A 27,124-nucleotide genomic window follows, 5' to 3' on the forward strand; every position below is an offset into this window, starting at 1 on the left:
CACCTATTGACAGATATGTGCAGATTTAGAAGACCCATCCAGGAAACAAAAATAAATACTTCCATGATTGTTAAGAAGCCACTGTGTAACTTTTTAATCTAAGAAAAACAACTACCGAGGACAACTAAATTGCATGTATTAGGGAATGGATCTAGACAGCTAGCAAACTCACCTCTGAAGCAGTTTTCAAGTTTCACTGACTTTTATTTTTTTTAATGATCCCTTATGTTTCTTAGCTTCATTCAGAAAGTCACACAAAAAATGACTAAAATCCCAGAAACCACAAAAGATGACATCCTGGCAGTTCAGTTTTGCAGGGCAGAGTAGTTACTATGATTAAAGCTCCCTATAAAGAAGGCTACTTCTTCAAACAAATTCCAAATTCACGCGTTCCATGATTGTTCATTTATTTTACTACCCCACAAACAAAAACACTACCGCATAGTTTTATTTACAAACCTAAATCTCACGCTAAGTTCTTTCTGGGCAATTTGCTTTTATAATTTCTTCCTTCAGTGCTTCTACCTTCCTCTGCTGCATTTTATTCACAGGCTAATAAGGTCTTTCCTTTTCCAGTAACCATGAGGAGTCAGAAAAACAGTTTGGGAGCACCGCATATATGATAGCGACTACATCGCACAATGTCATCCACAATGCCATCCACTGCACAACACTACACATCTGTTTGTACAGGTCTGCTGAGAACAGCTGCATGCCAGAAGAGAACCAGTTGTGAAAGCATCCAGAAGCAGGCAGCTCTCAGGCACTGCAACACCATCTGCATGGTCTTTTTTCTTAGATTTGAAACTACTTGCATACTACCACAAAATCATTAACAGTCTTTGAAAATAGGAGCTGAAAAGAAAGAGCTATTAATGCTCTTGTCTTAATAATGGATGTGTCTTCAGATGGAAATGGAAAAGAAGAAGAAAAAAGCATATCTGGCATTGTGGCTAGCATTCATCTTACCCTAAAGCCCTGTAAGAGCTACAAAGCCAACAATAAAACAAATGTCAGGGAATTTGTTTGCAAAGTGCTTTAAAATTAGTTCTCTATCAAATCCAGTTGGTAATTATTCATTAAAATATATCCATGAAACATCTGACTCACACTGCCAACAGCCAAACAGCTTATTTCAGCATTTAGATGTGCATCTTGACTTTGACACAACACACAACGGGTGCAATGCAGCACAGCATTCACTACAACAGCAGTCACTATCACAGAGCTCTGAAGTGACCAGACCATTTTCCAGCTATAGCAGTGGCTGGAAAGTAAGGTAACACTGAAGCTCCTCAGCTATTATTGTTGTTTCAAATAAAGACAGCTCTAAAATTGGTTTTCACTAAATAGAAAACACCGCTACAAATAGAGGCAAAACAACTCCATGCACTGCCTACCCCAGACATGGTAGGGATGTTTCTATATGGCTTCTTTATTTCATGCATCATTTGGAATACTTTAACAACGTGTAGTAACGTAATTGCTGTAATCTCTGCAGGATCACTTCATGCACTGCTCGACATTTACAGTTCATTTTCCATACATTATCAGTTTTATTAATATGACTATCTTCTCTGATCCTTCAAGCCTGAACATTTTCCTAATTCTAAGCAGTACTACACAGAGTGGAAGAAATTTTCTTTGAAAGTAATGTGTTTCTTTTTCTAGTCTGCTTGTCACTCAAAGTATTTTCTCTCCCCTCTGGAGCTCCATTCCCTATGCACGTGGCACACAACTGCTTCTAGAGAAGATTACAGCTACATCAGTTTGACTGACTGAACGACGCAACCGGAGTATCTGCTAAACACTACTACTGAGAAGGTTAAATCTCAGCAGGGCCCACAGACAGGAACTGCATCTTGTTGTCTTAGGTTAATCATGTACCTAATTTGCCGATTATTGACTTATTCCCACAAAGGATTTTGCTAGGCTTGACATATCAGCACTGATCAGTGATGAACTGTCAAGTCAAGTTGTTCTCTACTTTACAGTTCCTAACTTGCAGAAACAAGGATTTCAAATTTCAATTTTAGAATATCGCCTGGTGTCAACTTCAGACTATTTTCATTAACACAAAACCATTCTGCTTCTTTGTGTCAGAACAGATCCAGGTCTTCCTTTCACCAACTCTGGTGTGCAACAGCCTGCTTTTCTTTCTCCTGGAAGCAGTTCGTGTGGATTCTGATATAGCAGTCTTCTGCTGCATTACCCCCACTGAAAAGCACCACGAGCTTGCTTGAATATGGGATTTCATTATGCAGTTACAGAAGGTTGGAACTGCTTCCACTAACTAAAAACTGGAAATGAGGTTCACTGAAGAGGATTCAAGCTAAATTGGAAACACAGTTGGTATTTCTCATTATTTAATTTATCAGAAAGGTTATGAAATTTATATCCAGTGCTCAAAAGGTTTAGTGAAGGAAAGAAGGGAACTCTCCTTGATCCTAGCTTCTTAGTCAAGAACATTACAATGAAACTTGGAACAAATACTGCTGAACACAGTGCAGTAGAAAGTAATGTTCATTGTGGAGTAAAAACTACATTTATTTTGTACTAACATTTGCTCTTCTTCTAAGAGACTGAGGCATACCTTTACTATGTGGTAGTTAGACAATTATAATTAACATGTAATTGCATAAAACAGTGATGGTCATTTTGGAGCTGTGGTTGCATTAAGCCATTTTCATTTCATGATTTACACTTTTGTTTGTTTTCATCATCTGAATTGCTGGGATGTTTTCCCATGGTGGAATGATATGGGAAGAGAGCACCAAAATTCTGAATTAATGAGACATGCTCAATGAATTACATCATTGCCTCACTGGTGCAGCTTATGATCCACAGACACAATCCTGTCTGAGACAATGTCTGAAAATGGCTGAAAATTATTCAACATTACACAGTAATTTTCCCAATCTATGTAATCTTTGTATGGAACTTCAGGATGTTATATACTAGCCCTTGGCCGTACAGAAAACAAACCACTTGCCCTTCTCCTTTATTTGTGGTCTGCTGGTCATTATTTCTTACCAGTCATACCTACCTGGATATCAAATGCATATAAATATTTGGTAACTTGGGGAAAAATTCTTAACAGCATACAAGAAGTGAATGGAGTCTGCACAATCATAAATCTACATGCTCTAAAAGCAGAAGTCATCAATACATGTAAACCTTTTCTCATAATTCTACCCAAATCAACCTAAAGTTTTGGGTTTCAGTTTCAGACTTCAGGCAAGAATAATAGCCAAGAAATAAGAGCCAGTGCAGACCAGTTCCCTAATAAGTAGGTCCCAAATTAAGTTAACACGGGTGCAGTTTCCCACAGATACTCCTATCACGACTGTGCATGCACACGGACGCTGTTCCCTCAGGGCTGATATCTCCTTGCAAGCAATATGAAAACTTTCTTTGTATGACAATGCAATTATGTTTAAGTCTCTCTTCATTTGGCTTAATCATTTATGTAACTGCAGTCTGCTTTGCCAAATGAAAACATACTCTCAGTTCTTTGCAAACCTGGATGAGGCATCTATGCATGTTGAAAAGGCTTTTCCACAAAGTTCTAAATTTGATCTTTGGACACCATAAACTAAATCAAGTTTAGCTGGTGATTTTATGATGAAGAACTGATTTTCAGCAGCAAGGATATGCATGAAGTAAAGGTTCCTTTCCAAAAGCTGGCTCCTATTTCTGCTTCCCTTGTTCTCTAAAGAATGGAGGCTCTTTCCTTTCAGTATGTGCAACTGAAAAATATTATTGCTCATTACAGTTCTAATCTAAATAAATGAGAAACTTTATATTCTTGTTAATTACTTTAAACATATATATTTTTTTCCTCTCTGTAAATAAAGAGACATACTGTATTTATTACAGCAAAAGAAATCTAAACACCACTGCACAGTCTAGAGGAAAAAGATACATAAATTTGGTCCCACTATATCTTTATCTACACCCTTAATTAAGTACTACAAAGTCAATGCCAAAAAAAAAAAAAAAAAAAAAAAAGAACCCACAAAAAAAAAGTGGTGCAGAGTTTTCATCTGTAGTCAGTTAGAAATTAAGAACTGGGATTCCAAGCTGCAAGACCTGCCCAATGTCTGAGTGAGATATTAAGCCTAAATACCACCTTGGAGAGAAAAAATAGTCAAATTAAAGCTTCCCAGACATTGTCACTGTATTCTGTCTTATAATGTGGTTGGGAAGCAGTGATGCCAAAGTCTTTTGCGTGCTCAGCAATACTGACAAAATCCTGTGGAGTCTGAAACTTCTACAGAGACTGAAAATGATATGCTATCAGACCTAGCTGTGCTACATCCCAACTGCACACAGTGTTTTGATATTGTGAATCTGACCACCTTCAATCATCATTTTAGATGGGCGTTTAACTGGATAGGCTTATCGCAATTGATTCCACAGTTTCCTCAGAGATTTAAAACCTTGCATAGCAAACTGAAAGTAATACTAAAAACCTGACTGGCAAGAACATCATCTTTAGTTATTTCATTCATCAAAATACTGTTAAGGTGTTTAATGGCCTAGAACTCTTAATATCAGGGCAAATATCAAAAACTGAGTCATTCCCAAAATAGCACAAGGAATCTCTAAACTTAAGCTCCAAAAGCTCAAATGCTAACCTAACATAAATTCTCCCAACTTTGGAATTGTCACATTTAAATCCAAGAAATACGTGGATAAAGTACCTGTGCATGTGATGGTGGGAGTCCTCTTCTTATATAAACACCAAAAAGAGCATCCTTCCCTAGGGATATGTTGAACTTCAGGAACTGTGGCTGGCTGATATGGATCTGAGAACGCCAAAAGACTCCAGGGGGCACTTCTTGGGTGACCTTGCGGCCAACTTCTGTTTCTCCACTATCTATGCTGCTATTCCTAGTGACCCACGGTCCTATAAAATAAAAATCAAAACAAAGGTATAGATCAACTACAAATCAGATGAGATAACTGCTTTTAATAAAGGCATTTTTAGCAGTGGCACTCAAGATTAACATCTGAAGCAATGCTGCTGTTTAAATCAAACAGCGACTTTCCTAATTTCATTCAATCTGTTGCTGTTTCAATAAATAAAGGAAGTATTTGGTCCGTATATGCCAAGAAAGAAGGCTTTGAACCTGTTTCTGTGGAGCATCTACAATCTTCTAATTCCTCTGAACCTTCAATTCTGTGACTGCTTAGAGAGCCATTTAAGCACACAGAAATCTCCTTTTGCTCTTTTCAGCTGCCTTCTATGCAACCAGCATGTAAAAAAATTTCAGAAAGGTGAACTGAAGGTATAATTTCAATCTTAATGAACTGATTGCAAATTTTATTACTATTGCTTTATATAGCAAAGCAGTCCAATAAATCCCAGCTCACAGACAATAGAGTTGGTAGAAGAAATGAAATGCACAGAAAAGGATTCAGAGAACAGTTTCTATACTATAACATGCATCTTCTTATTCTTTCAAATACGTTAGTATAGCTCAATTCACATCCTTTTAATTCTCCCTGTCTGAAGCAGTGAGACGATCTATCTATAGGTCTCTCTCTTCCCCATGGATATTTGCAGGGTTAGCTAAAATCCATCTTCTGATGGTTCCTCAGCATGCATTATTGAAGCAAAGATACAAGGCCCTTCTGGTTGAGTGCTCTGGCTTCCAGCCCATGAAATAGCCTTTAAAACTTGGTGTGAATCTCTTCTGCTTGGCAGCTGATCAGGATGGCTCTGAGGTTACACATTTCAAACACGGGCTGTGATAGGTGAAGAGTTCTCAGTGCTTCCAAGCTACAGCATACAACATTTCATTTTGTGCCCTATATCCCCAAGTGACCTGGTGATAAGTCCGTTTTTTTTTTTTTTTTTAATTATTATTCTAAGACCAGAAAAACAGAGCTTTCTGTTGCCATCACAGAAGTCTAAAGGTATGATTAATATCACTATTGATACATACTGGATGGTTCATACCTCAGTTTTCATTAAAAGCTCAGCTGCTTACTTCATGTTTTTGTCATTTTCCATAAATGGCATGTATGGCAAGTTATTGCTGAAATGTTTTCCAGCACTGCATGAATGTAACAGGATGGCACAGAATGACATTTAATTCCAGCAGGTTAGTACACAACAGCTTTTCTGCCCTGGCTATTTTTAATTGAGAGAGCTGCAATAGCACTGTTTCATTTCTGGTTCCAAATTATCTGTTAGCAGCACTTACACTTGTATGTAATGAAACAGATACGTTGGCAGTGTCTTCAACTGCTATGCCAGTGTTTGGTAAATTTTCTCTTTTCATTTTCTATGCTAATAGATCAATCAAACGTATTTATCATTACAGCACTTAAACCAATGAGAAAGATGCAAAGACAGCCTGCATAGTTGCTGACTAATTAGTAAGTCCTGACTCTTTCTACAGACATTCGCACTTAAAGAGAAACCTTCAAAGAAAAAGCTATTTATAAGGAGTATGAAAATAAGCATTACTGTTCAGATAAAGGCTGAATAAGGAGTAAAGGCGAGAAGATCAATAACACCAGTACCACTTCCAACATTATGAATCTATTCACACATCAATGAATAATCTGAATTGTATACTTTCCAATCCGGTTGATTTCATGACTGCAACAAAGTTGCTTCAGTCCACCAACTCCAGTGCAAATCTTTGACAAATGGAAAACTGAAATCAGTAGATGAAATCTACTGAGCCAGATGTAAAACAGGTGTGAATCTGTAGCTCAACGTTGCCTCACCTCACAGGTGACAATATCCTGAATGTCAAACTTAAAGAAAACAGAAAAAGACTTTAAAAAACACTTCATTTTTCTCTTGAAAATAATGAAGTTTCAGTGTTCAAACTGTTTAACATGGCAGTTAAGAGCATCAAACTAGTAATGAATAATCAGACTAAAGACAAGTCTAGTGCTCCTAAAACTACTGCAATTATTCAGTTTGGTTAGGCATGATTTTCAGAAGCATCTCCCCACAGATGTTATTTTCTCGCTCTACTACATGGGTGACCTACTTTCTACTTGTCCAAACCACTCCTTCCAGAATATTGCAGCGTTTCAAGAAACTCCACTTAGGAATTCCTAAGGACTGTGACAGCTGGAGGAGTTCAACGCAGCAGAGAATTTTACAAGTGAGTTACACGAGCATTTATCAAGGGATAAACACGTGATGAAGATAGACTTAACCCCCTCAAAAAACAGACAAACAACAACAACAACAAAATAAAAACCAACAAAGAATGGAATGGATGGATGATTTGTTAGTGTCAAGTCTTCATTTTTGGAGTAAAGGATATCTCCACTCTGCATCCAGCCTGTGCCATGAGCATGTGAAATACAGCTGCTGCCTTCTGTCTGGAACGTTGAAAGAGACCTTTACTTTCAATTTTAAGAACTTCATGCAAGAATTCCTGTTTTTATGCCTCTAGGTTATAACACTGAAGTTCTGAGACTCACAAATGTTTGTAGTCATGTCAAAATACTCTCAGCTAACTTCTTGTGAAGGTTTAAGTCCAGCAAGCAGAGCCCTTGAGACTATGCATTACTGAATATATTTTAATAAATTCCTGCTGAATTAGTCTCCCATCGTTACAAAACACAACACAGACAAAAGCATCTTGGCAGGACTTCTTGCTTTGTCACAGCCAGAGCACCGAGCTGGTCATCATTGTGACACTCTAAGATGAATAGCTGTAAAACTAATATTAATCATCTACTAAAACCTCTCACTTGTAAGAGTAATACATTCACAGAAAAAATAGCATGGGAAGGGTCAAAACACTGCCTGCATTGTGTTCCTTACACCACAAATTAGAAACAAAGGAATGAAACACAAAGCACAGATGGCCACTGACCCACCTCTGAGCCAACTGACTTCAGCTTACTTTTGTAAAACTTAAGAAGCAGAACACCACTATCCCAGCTTTATATTTACAAGAGCTTTGTTGCACTAACAGCTTCACTTAAGAACTTTGTCTCCAGAGACTCTTAAAAGTAAAACTCTTTTATAGCTTCCTTCAGTCTTCACCTCTTAATGCAGAGCATGCATCTTTCCACCCGATTCGCTCCCTCCAGCTATTTTTAGAAGCTTTTCCATTTTGATGGACCACTGCAGATCATATTCAAAGAACATAAACTGCAGTTAAGTGAAGTCACAGATGTGACAGGCTGACAAATCTGAGAAGAAAGACCAAACCAAAGAACTCGTATTACTGTGAGGAAATAAACCCCCAAATCATTATCTCTGCTGTGGGTGGCTGTCTTAGAGTTTTATTTATTCCATAACTCTATGGATACTTGATTTTCTCCCCTGTGATTTCCTCTCTATAAACATCTGCAAAAAGAGAGTTTTAAAAACATACTTCTTCTCCTTACCCAGGGGAGTCATTTCAATCTCTCAGTCAAACATATATTTATCAACTAAATAACACTTATTCATTTAAACTGCTGTGTTATTTACCCAGTCGAATTACTATTTTGGCATATACAACTGAAAAGACTGTTTTAGCGCTTGAGTATGTTTGCCTTTGAAGCTATCAGACAGGCGATACATGACAACAGCAAGGCAAACTCCCCCACTTGTCAGCTGGCCTCATCTTTGAGCTGGAGGTCAGTCTCAAGGTGGCAGCTGATATGACATGCCCATTCAGCCTTTAATTTAAATTACATCAAGCAGTGTCAGCCATGCAGCAGAACTGCACCGACAGTGAGACGAGAGGAACTCCGGGTTTATAGGCTGCCCTGACACACCAGAGTAAAAAAAAAATAAATAAAATAATAAAAAAAAAAAAAAAAATTACATCTGGCTACCACCAGTGTCCTGCTATGGGCATCACATTCAAACAGCAATTACTTCAGTCCTTTGATTACATGACTTTCTATCAGAGATGGCTGCAAAATGTGTCTTGATAATATGTCTGAAAAATATCCGGCAAAAGAACCATTCCAATACATCCATAATGAACTACCAGAACAATCTGAATAACCTCAAATTAATTACAAGGAATAAATATCAGCACACTGGTTAAAGAGCTTTCTCCTTCACTTCTCTTCCAGTACCTCTCCACTCCTTTGCTGCAGGTACAGCTTTCTTGCCTTTCTATCTAACTTTGTTTTCTATCTAACTTTGTTTTCTGTTTTCATCTAACCAGAGATTTTTACAGCTGACCCAGAATTCCAAAGAGCTGTATGGTATCGCTGTGTAATCACTCAATATAGAACACAAATATACGTAAGCATTCAAAAAATGCATTCCACTGATTTTCTGCCAAAAAAACAAATGATGATAATTAATAAAGTTTTTAATGGCAGACATTTTTCTTCATATAAGTTTGTTATTCATATGACCAGGCAATTCTTGTTATTTCAGTACTGAGAAAAAATAAATCCATCGGTATTATGCATTACTATCTCACCTATTAATTCCTCTGTGAACTTACGCTTCAAAATACCGGCTGCTAATACCTAGGAGCCAAGTGCAAAATGGGTGAAGTAGATTGACCGCTGGTGCAAAACAAATTCCCACAACTATAATAATGTAAGAAGCCAGGAAATGAGGGTTTGTCTGCAGAAGCTGCTATGACACTTGAACTTCAGTCACGCTGAAGATGCTGAGGTAATAATGAGCTCTATTTAGTGAAGAGGAAGGAAGCTCCTGAATTTGTATGAGCTTCCAGGAGCCCAGCAAAACAGCATCTGAAACAAAATCAGCACCAGGATTGTTGGCCAGGACAGCGTATTTCTGTTGTGCTGAAAGAAATTCTGCAAAGGAACCATCTGCTTAAGACCACTGCTCTGCCTCAGCTGCAGCCAAGCAATCTGGCCCTGCGGTTGGAGTTAAGAAACCTCTCTCTGCTGCTCTGATACACCCAGAAATGTAGGCACATTTTCACATTCCCATGGGCACAGCTTCACAAGACTTGCTGTTTTCAGAATCAAAAGCAAATTATAACTGAAATGAAACGAAGAGCTGTTAGTTCCCAGCGCCAAGCAAAGAACATACTAGCATGGATTACTACATCACCACAATAGTCATCTCTGATGGTGTATAATACAGCTCACCAAGTAGCTCTGAACACAGCCGCTCACACCATCATCATCAACACAGTCGCAGCGAGCAGAAAAAATTCCTCTTCTGCTCTGCTGAACTCAGCCATAGCCTTTGCTTATGCTAAGGCAGCCCTGGAGACTGGTGTATTTTCAGAAGACCGCATCTGCCACCCTTCACAGGGTCCACATGACTATTTCTGCTAACAAGTTAATTAAGATCTAAGTTACATTAGCCACTGAAGTATTTAGTAAGATTAATCCACCTGGAAAATGACGGCATGTCTTGATTAAACTGAATGAAGATAACGGAAGTGACATTTAAAATACATTGATTGTTATTACATTTTGATCTGTTCAGAGTGTCTAAAAGGAAGCAGTGGAAACCAAAGATACATGCTGTTCACACTGCTAAGAGCTCTGAGCTCTGGTTTGTTTTTCTTTTGTTAAATCTTTCAATTTTCTGCAGCATGACAGACATATCCCCCAGTCCTGATACTCCCTGATGACCATGGCATTTTCAGAGTCATTGTTCCCAGCACTCAGGTGAGGGACCAACTTATTTCACCTGAGCCCCAAGCAATGTGTAAAGTAAAGATTCTTCTAATCTGGAGTATTTCTAATTCCTTTAATGCTGCCCATCCGCTGCTCTGATAATAAAAATACTTTAAATGTTTACAAATCACTGCTGTATGCAAACCCTTCAACCCTCTCTCAACATAATTTGGAGGGAGATGAAGACAAGCTACCCAGCTTCACAATGACTGCACCTTCAGTTTTCCATATCAGTGCAAAGCAGATTTCTGCTAAATGAGCAGAATTCCACTTTTTAGTCTCCCTAGATCTGATACGTTTTACGCATCCATCTCAAGCAAGTAAGTTCAGACCAGAAGACAGTGTAAAATGTAACAGACTTAAATTTCTGCATTTTGTTGTTGCCAATGTTCCAATTAGTGAACATATTTGAAGTAACCAAACTGATCTTTCCTTGCCCATAACTGCCTTCGGTATCTTTTAAAACACTTACTTCTAGGGTCAATTCTGTACTTTGTTTTTCAGCTTTATGAAGCCTTAATTAAGCAAATCATAAAGTAAAAAAATATTAAAGAACTTTCTGATTTGTGTTTTTACATAGCAGAATATCTGATTAATTTGTGAGTACACCAAAGACAACATATCAAACAATAGGAGAAAAATCTCTACAGTACACTGCAGTTGGGATTGCAGCTGGAGCTACTCAGGATAGCTCCACATGAATTACACTTATCTTAGGTGCACACTGAAATGATTAAAGTAGACTTTTATAGTACATTCTGTCAATTAGAAAGGAAACTGCACATACCGTCAGGAAATGTGACCAGTCTGTTACATGATTTTAAATTTAGACTATACACATAGCACAGGCTAACAGAATCTGGGCAGACAAAAGCTCTGCAAGGTCACTTAGTTCACCTGTTGGTGAAGAAATGACTGTTCCCAAACACTCAAACACTTTCTTTTTCCCCTTTTCCTCCTCTAGACCACTCCAAAATCCTAACATCATCCCTGTGTAATACTAATAGACCAACAAGGCTTCACTCTCAGATTTTTTTTGTTATAATGCCTATCGCATCCCTGTAGCAATTCCATGATTCCAAGCCAGCACCAACTTTAGCTTTTTAACGCACTACGAAGGACTACTACCTTACCACATCCATTAAGAAAGTAAAATCTCATTAACCGGTTGATCAGTCTAAATCAGCACAGCTATGAAAGCCTAAAGGCAAAGGGAATCATCCTTGGTTTTCTTATGGTCAGAGCACGGTGAACTTCACCTGTGGTTTTACAGCAGCACTGAGCACTTTTCTGCCCATCTCATTCTCTTGTTCCTTCCAGACAACCCCAGCACCAGCAACATGTAGCGTGCAATTACAAAAATAATGCACAATTGTGCTTCCTTAAGAATGAATTTTGTTTTCATTCCGATAAGAAAACGTGGTAATAATGTAATTCACGTTTCCCTTAAATTGCATTTTTATTATTTCTTACCCAAATTCAGCCTTTTAATAAGGAACAAGCAAATCAAATTGAAATATCTGCCTCTTTTTCCCCGTCTGAATTGCTCTTCCTTAAAATGCCTTACTTGCTGAGTAGGCACAGCTTGTGTTTAAGTGGCTGTTTTCAGACTAGGGGTTAAAGGTTTCTTCGGGAGAGCCGTGTTTTCAAAAGAATGGCTTCATCCTGAGCTGTGTCAATTATAAAAAGGTCACTCTCCACAGCCAGCGTCCTGAAAATGGTTGTTGTGTTAAAAGCTGTCAGAGGCTTTCCTAAAAACTGCTGGGGTAGCAATATGAACTTGCACATAATATGAACATAATGTGAACGGCGAGGTAGAAAAACTTTCCGCTCTTCCCTGCCACAAGAATGTCTGTTTTAGATATTCCTTGTGCTCACCCAAGCCTGTCATTCCCATTACTCCTCTGTGGAAGATTACTTAGCTAAATGTTTTCTCCTTCCTCCTACAAAATTATCAACATTTCAGGAAGCTTCTACAGAATGTCAGAAGAAAACTTTTCCAACACGCTCTGAAGAAGCCCAACTGCAGCAATTTGAGACATAACTAGCAGCGCTGCCTCCTGTCTCCTCCACAGGAAGCTACCAATCCCCAACAGCCGGCATCTCTGTCTCTCGAAATGCGCAATGCTAATTAGAGCAGGGTTGGGATGCACTGCCAGAATTTGCACTGAAGTGCCCCAGGCAGATGAGAACATTCAGATTCAACAATTCTGCTGCCCTACATTTGGGCAGAGATGGCAACAAAAAGCTGCAGGGGAGGGAATTTGGAAATCTGTTAAACACTGCAGTTGTCTGCTAAGTGACCATAATTGAGGTCCCAGGCTCTTCAGGTTCCTGCCTCAAACCATAGGGTCTCTCACCTGTGCGCAATCTGGAAAGAGTTCAGCAGTAATAAAAGCGTTCTGCCAGGTACTTAGGGATGTGCTACTCATCCACTGCGTGACCTACAGTAGGAGGTGGAAGCCAAGCCAACAAGCTTCTGTCTGAAAACCTGCAGTTGTCTTGCCACAACAAGGACGTCGCATTCCAACAAAAGGAGGAAGCCAAAGCTGCTGCCTCCACAGAAAACAGAAAGAAGCAGAAGTGCAGCAAGTCTCACCTTGCTGCACAGCGCTCTGTGGGCACGTGGAGCTGGACGGCTCCGTTCTGCCTCACTGCTGCTCTTCTGGTAGTAGCCAAGGAAAGCCTCTCTTTTTAAATATATATATATATATATAGATGCTTTTATAGTCTAAGAAAGCAGTTCTGCTCGCAGCCGCAGCCCATCATGCGCTGCACGGCCCGGGGCCGATCCCCGCAGCTCACCTCTGCCTGCAGGTGGCGCCGCCGCTCCGTCCTCCGCTCCAGCCGCTCCCGGCCGCAGCCCGTTGCTGAAGGTGTGTCCGTCCGCGGGCTGCAGCTGCCAGTTGAGCCCCAGGAGATGCATCGCTGCCGGAGACACAAAGCGGAGCAGTGAGGCCGCTGCACGCGGACGGGGTGGGGAAGGAAGGGGGAAAGGGGTAGATACAGCTGATTGCAATTAAACGGCTTTCTGCTAAACGCTACGGCGTGCTCAATAAAACAGTAATAATATGGCAACAACAGCAAAAGATCAAAATAGAAAAACCCGATGACTCCCACAAATCTGTTCCGTTCGTTGCTTTATCGGCCAGCAGATCAGGTCAAACCCTGGCAGGCACGGGGACCGCTCTCGGAAACAACACGGTGCTGCCCCACGCTTATATTGTGCGTGATAATACATTCACTGATTGTAAAATCAGCTTTAGCTGTGCGTATACTAATGACGTGCAATTATTTCACGTTTATTACAACGTATTTAAATCAACACGTTTAATAGCTTCTGTCTTAATTTTGCAGGTTACGCTTCCCCGACAAACCCAGCTCTCCCAGTGCTCAGACAGAACACAAGGAGCTGCGCTGCCTCAGCCGCTCCCGGCAGTGTGGGCAGCCCGGACCCACACGTACAGCAGAGGCCACGTAGCCACAGCCGGAGCTGAGGACTCTGGAGTGGGAGTTGCAGCACCTTCACAACAGCCTGAGCTATAGGCACAGCAGCGGGGGCTAATTGAATAACTCCTGTGCATAATGCATGAGACTTGACAGGTCTGAATCACTCAGCTGTGGATTTATGTGCATCTTCAACTTTGTATAAACAGAAGCTACCTGAATACATCTCCATACTTCCATCATATTATCCTCGTGGCATCCTCCTGCTGCAGAGTAGAGGTGGAGGACTGAAAAGGCCACTGTGCTGTTTCCCTTCGCTTTCTGTGTGCTCCATCCTGCTCACTCACTCACTCCCCACACCCAAAACTCAGTTATATGCTGCAGTGGTGTTTGAGGAGATGTGCTGTCAGCTGGCAGAGAACACGAACATTATAACAATGGGTACCACCAGCGTCCCTTCCTGCAGTGTCAGACCCACAAGAGGTAACGTGCAGCTCACCCGCACTGTGCTGTGGATAGGAGCAGCAGTTCATAGTGCTCGATGCACCATCAGACACATCACACAGCACACGGATCCACAATGTGACTGATCCATACACATATTCTTAACAGTGAAGAAAAATAACCAGGTATGAACCTGAAATGATGCTGAGCTGAGCAACAATCAGAATTTATTTCTATGGAATAGAAACAAAATCCTGGAAAGTTTACAAAAAAGTTTTATCAGATCAAATGTTTCATTCAACTACAACTTCTTCTGCTTTGCCAAAACAAACAGTTTAAAGGGCTTTTCAGCCTAATCTCAAGCGATTGATTTTCTCTTCAGCACAGCAGATCTCAAATAGCAGGCACATCACTGCCTGGCCCCGCTGAGGGCAGACACTGCATGGCAGCACAGGGCCGGACTGCAACTTGCTGCCACCAGGCGTCCTGCTGAGCCTCTCCCCTAAGCAAAGGGTTACGCCTCTCCCCTAAGCAGAGCCATAGATGAGGATCTACACAGGCTCATGTATCCATTTCTTGATCCCTATCCTTCCAGTAAGACAAGTGCAATCATAAACGTGAGGAGTGTTCATCTTCCACGAAGAGCACAGTGTGAAAAGTATGTCATGGGGGCCTGCGGGGAGAGCTCCGTGTTTGTACGGCACATATCAAGCCTGAAGAGAAGCTAAGCAGCAAGAACAAGGAGCTACCTATTCCCTCTTGCTTCGACATGACACGAGATGGGGAATTTATATGATTAACCTTTTGTTCTGTTAACCACAAAAAAAAAAAAAAAAAAAAAAAAAGAAAAAAAAAAAAGCCTGCAGCAAAGCAGTAAGCAGAAGCCCATTTAATTAGAAATACTGGGATCCACTCACAAGCTGAGTGCTTGTCGGGCTCTGAACACATGTTCTCACTCCTGTGGCTCTCTGTCCACCAGCCAGCCGAGCTGGGACAGGCAGTCAGACCCATAAGCTGAGACAGACTGCATGGCTGGCACTCCCAGCCATGGCCTCGCGGATCATCAAGGGGAGCACTGCTCATCCACACCAGCCCACTTACTTAGACACAGTTGCTGAGCTGCACATTTGGTCTACAGACTAACCCTTCAGAAGAAGTGCCATTTTATATTATGGGTACGATGCATTTATAAATTACAGTTCTGTATGTTTCTTGGTGTTTAATTGCATTTGTTTGCTTTCCTCCTCAATGTTTAAGCACATTCTCCATGTTCTGGCTTTGAATTTCAAACACTGAGCTTGTCACAGTTTATCTGGTTCATTTAACACTAACACAAGCAACTCAGGAGACTGAATTGTACATTTATATTCCCTAACGATGAGACTACAGCAACACATGAAATGAAACCACTGAAATTTAGGTAAAAAAAACAAAAACAAAACACACCAAAATCAAAACAAACACAAGAAACCAGTCTTACCACAGCAACACATGCACAGATAGTGAAAGCACATAAAACTGGAAGCTAAAGCTGCATGTCCATCAAGAACAAAAGCACAGAGCTAGTTTAGCACTAAAGGTGGTAGAGCTGTCAGGTATCGATCTAAGACTTGCATATGGTACAGGTTACCAGAGTGAATCACACCTTATTTTAAGAAATCCCCAAAGGCAAACAGATTCCCAGACAAATGACAAAATTTGCATGTGAAACTTTCTTGAATGTTCTCTAAGACTCCTTTAGTTGGACCTGTCTTTGTGGCCATAGCCCCATTTTTCACATCAGTCAGAGCTCAGTGTAATGGACAACATTTTCCAAGCTAGGAAAGCTCTCTGTCCTCCCTTGGTGCACATTTGTCTAAAATGGAAGACCTTTGGTCTTTTCATTCACTGCTGTACTATAACAGAGTCTGCCAACAGGATGGAATCAATTTCTGCACTTAGACCTTCCCTCTCCTGTACTCCTGAAAGGGAGGAATACACAGATGAACGATCATCACGTTTCCCATTCTTCCTGCATTTTCCCAGTTAAGGACTGGGAGATACACATCACTTGCTTTATCAGGAAATTCAGTATTCCCAAAGTGACTCAAAAGTTGGGAAGATTATAAATGTGTCCAGAATAATGAGTGTTTCCAAATAGTAACTTCCCAAGTTGCCTTATTTTTCAGTGACAACAGTATGGTTTCTTTTTCCAGAGTGAGAAATTCGGGGCTACATGATAAAGTTCTCTGAAAATTTCAATTCAGCATCCAAGTACGTAAAAAGAGAAGGTCAGACATTGAATCAAACGGGAAAAGTGAGTAAGGCATATTGCCATGACACCTCAGAGACAACCCAAAACCAGAGGTTGGGACATCAGTGGGGAAAAGTACTTATCTGCTCTGCTTTTTCATCAAGACATCCACTTCTGGATTCTGGTAATAAGTTATGAGGTTATTTGACTTTTATGTGACCCAACGCAGCTTTTCCTACACATATACATCACTCCTTGGTGTATTTCTGTGTCCCCAAGTTCCTTGACATGCTTGATGTATTTTTATCCCCTACACTGTACCATGGCACATCCTCTACCCATCTACCAGCCCAGACACACTAAGTGATGTTTAGATCAACACATCACAGGCAAACCTTTGAATTTCTATGCCACAAAGCATTTCCTAGAAGTGGTGTGATTTTTAGGTACCCCAGGGCATAAGCTTCAGTACATCTAAATGAGCTGGGAATGCAGCATATGAAATGTATGAAATGGCAAACAAAGCTTGTTTTTCACTTTGCACTTCTCAACCTTGTGCAGCTATTCACCAGCACAACAGTAAATACCCACTTTAATTATGAGCAAAGAAATCTATGATTATGAGAGAAGCATTTTAAAAAATATCTTGCTAGAGATTTCAAAAACACAAGAGATGAGATTTCAGCCATTACATTTTAAGCAAGACATCTAAGTGCAGGTTAAAAACGTCTCTAGGCTGCCAGCTCTACTACTAACAATCCTAAAGATCTCGTGTAAAATATTTGGACGTACTGATCATTGTCTCCTCTACTTGTGAGCACTCAGTTCTTTGCAGCAAAGCTTAAAATACAGTTTTAAACATATATCTTGATTTAATATTAATATTGTTGAATTTATACAAAAAGCATGGCTTCTTGGCTGTGACCACTACGTTCAACAATGAATGGAGAGTCCACTTCCAAAGCCATGAATTCTCAGGAAATCACCTTAATCATCATTTGGAAATTCCATTTAAAGCACTACCAAAATGCACAACTTCAGAAGCCACAGCTCTCACTGTTTTCAACAGAACAATAGGCATTTCTGGATTGCGGCTAAAGAACCCACAAAGAACCATTTTTCTTCTGTCTTACTTATCCCATATAATGCTGAACATGATATCTTGCTCCTTAGTATTGCTTTTCTTTTTGTTTTAATTTACATTTTTAAGAAGAACTTCACTAACCACACTGCTGCTTATTTCTATATCTTCGTACATTTTTGTTTTTAAATTTCTCCATCTGTTGAATTAAACTGATATTGTTGTTCATTTACATTTCTATTTTCTATACATAAATGTGTCTGACCTCTTCACTAGTTTTACTTAAATGATAATCATAATCTTGAATTTCTTCTGATCTTCCAAAGAGAAGCTCAGTCTGTCTTTTGGACTACTAGAAATATCTTAAGGAATACTTACTTATCCATCAGGCTTATGAATTGACACGGGTAACACAAACCAGGCTGCAAGTTCTACTTGCCTTTCTGCAGCTGCTGAGAGAATACAACTCTATCTTCCCCTATATAAGAGTGGTCTTATAAATATCATCACAATAAAACTTGAAATTTGATGCCTTGCTTTCCAGGACATAAGCAGAAGGAAACTGGACTAGATTATCTTGTAGGTCCTTTCCAACCTTGTCATTTTATGATTCTACAAAACCAAGGCAGACTCTTATTTCTGCCTCTGCACTCTGCAGTGCTGGTGCTTGCTGAAAACAAGGGCAGCACAGCACTCCCCTTCATGGCAGAAATGTCAGGCATGCTCTGTTTCCTCACCAGGGTGACACAGGGATAGAGTGCCTTTCTGAAAACACAATGGAAAGTTGACTTCAACAATCTCACCCATAGCAAAGCATTCCTCAGGCATAATTTCACCCTCAGCATGTAAACTCTTCTAGATAATAAATTGTTTAGGACAGGGCTCTTGCTTTATGAAGCATTTCTAACCCCAGAAGCATTCTATAGAAATACCATAAAAAAATCTATGAATGTGTGTGTTGTTATAATAGGCCAAACTTCCACTGAGATTTACTAATTGCTTTCATTTGAATAAATGTTACTGATGATGAAACAGTAAAATGGAAGGAGAACCTTAAGATGTTTGATTGTCACTGTGTTCATAAGGAAGAAATGGGGGGGACCCAAAAAACCTTTTTCTTTCTTTTTTTTTTTTTTTAAATTTAAATTGTTCACACACTCCCTCCAAGCTAACTGATTTCTTTCCTCATGTACGTCAGTAAATTGAAAGGAATGAATTTTCAAAGCACAGCATGAAAGATATGCCCACAAATCCCATTAGTGGTAATGTGATTTGTCTGCTTATCTGCCATGCAATGCTTTGAAAGTTCATTCCTCTATAACCAACTTCAGCCTTTCTACTTCCAAAATACTTGAAAAGCTTACACACACACACTTGCTGTTACTTTTGGGGGTGGCAATGGGGAGCAGGAGTCTGGCTTCGATTTCTTGATTCCAAGGATAACAACAGAGGCTCCAACGGCAGGAACAGCAGTGCTACCTTGGATTGCACTCAGTTCCCCAGGCACTGTTCTGGCTGGGGCTGACAAAGAACTCTTATTTTATACTTTTTAACTTTTCTCATTTTGGTCCTGAAAACTGAAATGTTTTGATTTTGTGCCACTTTCTGAGAGACTTCTTTTTTTGTCACAAGAAGGAGAACGGTATTGCATGCTACCTTCACAATCTGGAATCTCACAACAAAGACCTTAAAGGGAGGCAGAATGCAGTGAACAATTCATTTATTCTCATGACAGCCCTTAGATTGTAGAGAGCATAGAAAACTGGCACAAGATTAATCAGTTCCTGAGAATGTGTAAAATGAACTCACTCCTTACGGCAATTTTAAGAGCCAAGGCTGCAGCCTTTTTGGTCTTGCATCTGAAAGAGGTGGTGCTAACTGATCAGAAAAGTGTTTGTATTTGTATTAATTACCACAGCATCTTTCAACCTAAAAGGTCCCACATCACACTGCAGAACATCCTCATCACCAGCACTGCCAAAACACCGCCACGTTTGAAAAAGGCTTACTGCAGCAGAACGGGATACTCTTGACATAATAGAAACCCTAATTTCTCAGAGCCACGGAGAGCATTTAATGTTAACACAAAGCAAACTGAATTCAGTTTTAATTCCACACCTAAAAGGCACCATTATCAAGAATGCAGTACTCTACTCTTTTCCAGGAGGAAGAACCTAGCTGAGATCTGAAACTGCAGTTTCAAGGAATTTAGACATAAACACACTCTCTTACAGCACTGACACACAAGAATTACACAGTCCATCTGGAATTACAACTTTACTTTTAATACTAACTCTAGTTCTGAGGGATATCATGTCAAACATTTACTGCACTATGTTCGTCTTTTGAAACTGCAACTGCTCTATCTCTGCAAACACGCTGAACGAGGCTCTGCTCATCTCACACTTCCAAAGCACTCAGACCTTGAACCAGCCTGATCGTTATCCATGCTGATTAACAAGTACTTTTTACCTTTACTGTTCTTTAGCATATACTGCATGAAATTGAACGATGTAACTATGAATGGCCAGAGTTCTGTCCTCAGAGCAAGAAAGAACAATTTCTCCAGACAGACAATATTCTTCCCTTAACAGAAATTACCCAGATTGGCCTAAATGAATCAGATGAGTGATAAAATGTAAGGTTCTACTCTCTACACAAAATAATTATTGAATTATTAAAAAGAAAAATTGAAAAAAAAAAAAAGATGAAAAATAAACATGATTTCTTCTCTAAGCTTCTCACTCATATTCAATACTATGTACTGTTTATGCTTCCTTCATGATATGCTTCAAAAGGTATATTTTAAACACAGCCTAAATTGCGCCTTGATATTAAGATACAATTACAGATTATATTTAGCACCGAGGCAGAATTGCAGTTGATACACGCTTTACAATGCTGACGTTTGTAATGCATTTGAAATTAAGAATTCTACTGATCCAGAATAGAAACATACATGACAAATAAAAGCATAGGTTTTATTTAACAGATGTCTTACACAAAGAAACAGTCAGGCCTTCTGACTACTATTCCCGTTTTTTAACAGTACCTCTTCAAAAAGAAGTAATTTAAAAACTGGTTTATAGTTATTTTTGAGAAAACATTTTATCTGTTCTCCTCACATGATTTCCACTAATCATTCCACCGAACAGGTTTTTACTGTAACTGAGATTGTAACACCCGAGATTGTAACACCTCTCCTACCAGGACGGGCTGAGAGCTGGGGCTTTGCAGCATGGAGAAGAGAAGGCTGCAGGGAGAGTTGAGAGCAGCCTGTCAGCATCTAAAAGAAGAACAGAGGGGACAGACTCTTCAGCTGGGTCTGCCATGATAGACAAAGGGAAATGGTTTCAAACCAAAAAAGAAGAGATTTAGGTTGGCTATAAGGAAAAACTCTTTTACAGTGAGGGTGGTGAGGCACTGGCATAGACTGCCCTGCAGACAGCCAAGGCCAGGCTGGATGGGGCTCTGAGCACCTGATGGAGCTGTGGATTTCCCATTTCTCTGCAGGGAGCTGGACTAGGTGACTTTTAAAGGTCCCTTCCAACTATGATTCTACTGTATTTTCAATCTTATGCTCTACTTTTGGTAGATTTCCAAGTTTGAGGCTTTCTTACTTATCCTCTATAGTAACCAACAGAGCAGAGACTGAAGGCTTTGCCCTCCTGCATCCGAGCCTCCTCATTGTCCTGCCTGGAATTCCAGAGCACGTGAGAAAGTTCGAGCTGCAAGTGAGGACTTGGCTGCAGGAAGATCACACCAAGGAGGAAGTACGTGAAGGATTAAAGAAATCAATGATAAGTTTATTCATACCAGGAATTTAGTTTTAGATCACAGCCTTATCTTTAAATTGCAGAGCTGCAAGTTTTCAAAATGCAGCAATAGACATTTTACAACAAATTTGTGTGTGCGTGTGTGAATATAGGATTAGCAGATAGATCACCAAAACATCCTCTTATACACTTTCAGTGGCCTATATAGCAATGAAGAGAAGCTTGCGTACCCATTTCAAGTCCTGAGAAACAAACCTGATGGCACAAGAGAGTACCTCAGTCCATTTAGGCACTGTGCATAATGGCAGATAATTAAATATAATTTAGATAGCTAAAACCTGCTTCAACTAGGGAACACCATCATAATATACACTTAATTAAATAATAGTAATTTTTATTATTTTCTTTATCTATTATACCTTAAATCTATTATACCTTTTATCATGAGTTTTTACGGCTGGCTCAATTTCATTTTCTTCCTGATAAAACAAAATGTACAGCAGAGATAATAGAGATCTGTTACAGATGGAGCTGCTGTCCACAACAGAAAAATGAGGGCAGATTATTGTATAGGGCATCTGATGCATGATCATTTTAATGAAGCTTTCCATCTCGCATACATAATGGCAAAGCAGCCAGTTCCATAGTCTGAGGTCAGCAATGCACAGCGCTCATCAACAGTCGGTTTGGAGCTGTTGAAAATCAAGGCCCATTGTAATCAAGGTCAAAACTGCCACTGACTTCAGTGGAGAGAGCTTCACTTCAGAGCTCTTCTGTTTAAGTACTGGAGACTGTGAATATCATAACAATGACTGGGAAAAAAAAAAAAAAAAAAAAAAAAAAGCATTTTCTATTGGCAAGAGAAATGAAGCCCATAGAAAAAACCTTTACCTTCCAAAGTCAACAGTTTAAACTGCATTAGCATATGCATCACTGTTTACAATTAATGAATGTGAGATTAAGATATGAGCTAGTTTACACACCCACAAGTACCTCTGACTTCACTGATAAACTCAATTCCATATTCTTTATAAAGTAGAACCAAATGACATTAAATGGGTAATAAAATCAATTTTAACATATGTGACAATATTACTTAAGACTACCAATAAAGTACACAGGAGTTGCCCCTCAAGCACATGAGCGCTTAAGCTACAAGGGTCAAAAAGCAACAGACACTATCAGGAACTCCACATTAATATTTCACAGCTAGCACTCCAGTTCTGCTTCTTTGCATGGCCAGCAACCAAACCAGCCCTATGTACCTTTTTTCCTTTGAATGAAGAAGGAGTAAACATTAAACATTAAAAACAAAACCGACAAAAATTAACCATGCTACAGTCAAAATCCATCCAGCAGTTCAGCCTTACTCTTCACTGTTACATTTCTTTTATTTTGCTTTTGAGTATTTGCTTTATCTCAGAGCAGGTATCAAAGCTGCTCCTCAATAACTTAAAGGAAAAACAATGAGGAACTCCACTGTGTCGCTGTGCCTGACAGGTTAGTGCAGCATATTTACTTTCTTTCACAACAGTACTAATTACCCAGAAAGTGCTACAGAGGTTCTCTCCTATTAGTTTCAATTTGAGGAAGATGCATTTGATTTTATGGTCTAATAGAGAAAATCTGCTTCTGTCTACTGGACGTGGCTATCCATACTAATCAGTGAGAAATAAAACATACACAAACTTAATTTTGTTTGGATATAAACAGAGAGTAAAATCAGGACACTACAAAATGTACCTATAAATCTTTACAAAGCTCACCTTCTAGGGTAGACGTAAAGAAATCTGATAACTTACAGAATTATTTCACCAATTTTCCATTTAAATGCGATTTTGGCATTTCTGTGTTCTCTTAACAATAAGCCATGCTATGATACGTACATCATGCAGATGAAACTGGGGGGGTTTGGTCGGTTCCTAACGCTGATTCAGAAACCTGCTCACATCCCGTTTTTTTTTCTTTTTTTGCATATTTTACATAAACTGCAGCTCTCATTTCATTCTTGAAGAATGTTCTAACATTTACACTCCAGTCCTCAGAGGTAAACTTCCAGCTCGTACACAGGGATTAACAAATTTCCCTCCTTACGCTGTGTTATGGAATTTCATGCAAATGAGGTTCTCTTTACACAGGGCCACAGGCCTCTGGGGCAGAACAGCCTCTGGAGCACTGTGCTGTTAGTGCCCAGCTAACAGAAAGCACTGAGAGAAAAACGGCTTTCACACCGTGCTTTCTAAGCTGCGGCATTACCCACTGCAGTAAGGAGTGAAGCTGAAACGATCAGATATTGTTCTGAACAGTATAACTGACTGCACAAGGGCCGCTGAGGTCTGAGGGAAGGATGCATTATGTTCTGCTGTTTATTTCTGAGTCAGACCTATGAGGTTCTTTGAACCTTTACTACACCAGTTTCGTATTTGAAATATTTTCATAACTTATCCTCCCCACTCTAGTGCTGCAGACACAACACACCCGCCTGGTCCCTGCCAGGCAACCATGGGAAGGACTGGAGGAGCCGTGGTTGAGCACTCTCACTGCAAGCAGAGGATGCTGCAATTATTGTCCTGAGAGGCTAGAAAGGAAACAAGGCTCTATGCTGACAGCTTAGCTCGGTGTGAACTCTCATTTTTCACATGGAGCTAATTAAAAACTGAAATTAGTTAAATATGGAAATGACACTTGCAAGCACTTAAGCTGAATTCTGGCAAAATCCCTCTAGAGCGCTGTGACGCTACCTGCTGCTTCAGAACTCCCCAACTGAATTTCACAGTTAAAAGGCTGAGCAAAGGGAAAGTTATTACACAGATTTCCAATTCAAAATGCGTCTGTAAAATTCTAAATTAAATTTCATGGTAGCCCTTTCAGTAACGAGGGACACGCTGTGCAGCCCAATGATATGGTGCTCAAATAACGTCCCTGCATGTATTCTGCCATTATCTCACCTTCAGGCATTGCGTGGTGCTGCCAGGGCTGTGACACTCACAAGGATACCAGTGCTCCAATGCTGCAGAGATAAGGCATGTGTTGCTACAGAATGAGTTATTTGGGAAGCACGGGTGCATGGTGAGCAAAGGAATTGTTTTCAGAATTTTATGGAAGAAATCTCAGAAAATCAAACATTTTACGCTTTGCAACTTTAATTTATTTTGGTGAGTGCTGAACAGACAGGCAGAGAAGGGTCTATAATGCAGCAAATTATACTGCTTATATAGATCAATGCTTTACAGGCAGTGTAATAATAAAAAGCATTTCTGCATATGTAAATGGGCACAAAGAACCAGGGGACTGGATATGCATAAGAGGTATGATGACTGACATTAGCTTTTTGACTAAAGCACCATGTGAATTCCATTTGAGTGCACGTGACTTGCCTCGCATGCATAAAAGCAAGGGTATTTGCCCAAGGGCAAATATGATTTCTGAATGCAATTTAACAAAAACCCGCCCACGGAGCAGATCATTCTGGATTCATACCAAAGCATTCAGGATAGCCAGTCACTTTCAGAACAACTGGAGAGTTTTGATTTTATTGTTTTTCCTACATCCCATCCCTTTATCCTTGAGGCAATCCCCTCCCACTGGCCTGCAGCCACTATTGCACCAACAAATTTCTGTCTAGGAAAGCCAGCAAAAGATGCCACGTCGCACGAAAGCCACTGTTACTCCCAAGTCTGCTGGCAGGGGGTACTGCTGCACTCAGCCTGCCAAAAGCTCTTCCCTGGCAGCTATCTGTATAATCTGTATATCGCACCCAGGCTTTGCTAGTCCAGGGCCTTGAAACCATCTCAGCTTACCCAGCTGGAGGGGATCTGATGCAGCTGCACCATCAGACCCTCTTATTTTATTGAATTTTGAATATGCAGTTTCAAAGCAATTCAAATGAATTTGCCCAAGGCCTCAGATCAGTGAATCTACCGATACCATCTGCAGCAGGCTTCCTAAATTTGATGCATTTAAGGTGCAGGTGACAGAATAGGAACTTTCACTGTAAGGACTGACACGAAAAGCCTGCTAAACAAATTTGGTCATACCCCATTTTGGCAAGGAGGGAACTGTACGGCTTTCAGCCCATTTCTCACAATAGTGCTGTTAATAATGAGAAGTTCCTTTTTAAATTATTTTTAATCATGTATATTTTTCCAAGTTAAAAGGAAGCACTGATTTGATCCTTGAGCTTCTTCTATTTTACAGAATCTATTTGAGAGGAGATAAGGAGCAGGAGATGATGAACTCTTATGAAGCACAACTACAGAGAAATTCAGAACCCAGCACCCCACAGGCTGAGACCACCTTGAAGGTTGTGAAATTCTGATGAGGTCACTGAAACACAGGTTGCCCCAAAGAAGAAAATCTAAAGGTAGAATTATAACATCCTCCCATTCAAGTGGTATTTTAAATAATAGCCATTACTTAATTATAATCAATATCCTTAACATTCAATAAGATGATCAAGTATACCTATACGCAACATGGGAAAGGGACACGGAGCCTAAGAGCTAGACTGCAGCACAGTGTGACTACACTTTGACCAAGGTCCCTGGCTGTTACAAAATAGCAGAACTGGAAATAGACAGAAAAAGAAGAATCAAACAAGGAAGGCATCTTAATGCTCAAGGACACACAGCTACTTAGTTTCCTACGGACTCTGCACTGCCAACCTCACTCCCATCTGCCAGCTAGGAAAACCATTAATGTTTCCCCATTTATTATGCCATATACTTCTTTCTACAGCAAGCAGAGGCAGATAACATTCCTTATCTAGCAGCTGTCCATGCCCACAGCCCAATTAGGATGTGCCTGATTGACAGGTACAAGCTCTGGAACCACTGGGACATCTACCTGGCTGGCTGTCAGACATGGAGCCAGAGTTGCAGCCAGGGGAAGCAGGGTGCACAGCCAACGTCCTCGGCAACATGTGCACTGTGCCAGGTGCTGCATGGGCTCTGTGCTGAGCAGGAAGCGCGGCACTTGTTTGAGCGAGCTGTGTCTGTCCACAGCCCTGCCCAGGGCAATGATGTAGCACATAACCAGAAACTACCTCTTGCCAGTGGGTTTTAACTGCATCCCTATTAGCTGTAGGAGTGACCAGCACATTTGAGGATCAATACTCTTCATGTGAGAAATGATTTCAGCCATTTCTTCCGCCCTTGTTCTACTTGTATGCACTTACATGAAGATACAGTTGGTGAGGGGAGCTCGAGGCTGAAAAGAGAATCCAGGGGACAGCATCCTTAGGTACAGTCTGACAGCTTGCTCTGTCTGTTCAGAAGTCATAAAGCCAATGGTTTATGCCTTTTAAAAGATCCCTAAAGAACTTAACAGTAAGAAATACATGCACTTCAATCAGATTGTGAATATATGGAACTTCCATACTCCACATCAGCAATGAACAGTCACCCTCCAAAGTGCTTCATGCCATACTGGGCATACACCATGAATGTGGGTAAGCACCCCTGGGACAGACTGCAACACATGCTTACAAGGGGACATCCATGCAGACAGATGCTTTTGTCACTAATGCTTCTGGGAAAT

General features: G+C 40.2%; 1 protein-coding gene across 35 annotated transcripts in view; it reads right to left on the minus strand.

The window, feature by feature from the left end:
- TENM2 (teneurin transmembrane protein 2) overlaps positions 1-27,124 on the minus strand; it is a 1,410,959-nt gene that overhangs the window by 96,985 nt on the left and 1,286,850 nt on the right. For 32 of the 35 annotated variants that reach the window (XM_085518796.1, XM_015875933.3, XM_015875927.3 and 29 more), the window contains 2 exons: positions 13,411-13,533; positions 4,707-4,912 (listed from right to left, as the gene is read on the minus strand). In XM_085518796.1, the coding sequence (XP_085374922.1) occupies positions 4,707-4,912; positions 13,411-13,533 (329 nt within the window). The remainder of the gene's footprint in view (positions 1-4,706; positions 4,913-13,410; positions 13,534-27,124) is intronic. The other 3 variants (XM_085518813.1, XM_085518812.1, XM_085518809.1) reach the window with 1 other exon arrangement.

The sequence above is a fragment of the Coturnix japonica genome, chromosome 18, assembly GCF_054131305.1.
Source record: "Coturnix japonica strain WE chromosome 18, WE-NBRP24, whole genome shotgun sequence".
In the NCBI taxonomy this organism is placed as follows: domain Eukaryota; kingdom Metazoa; phylum Chordata; class Aves; order Galliformes; family Phasianidae; genus Coturnix; species Coturnix japonica.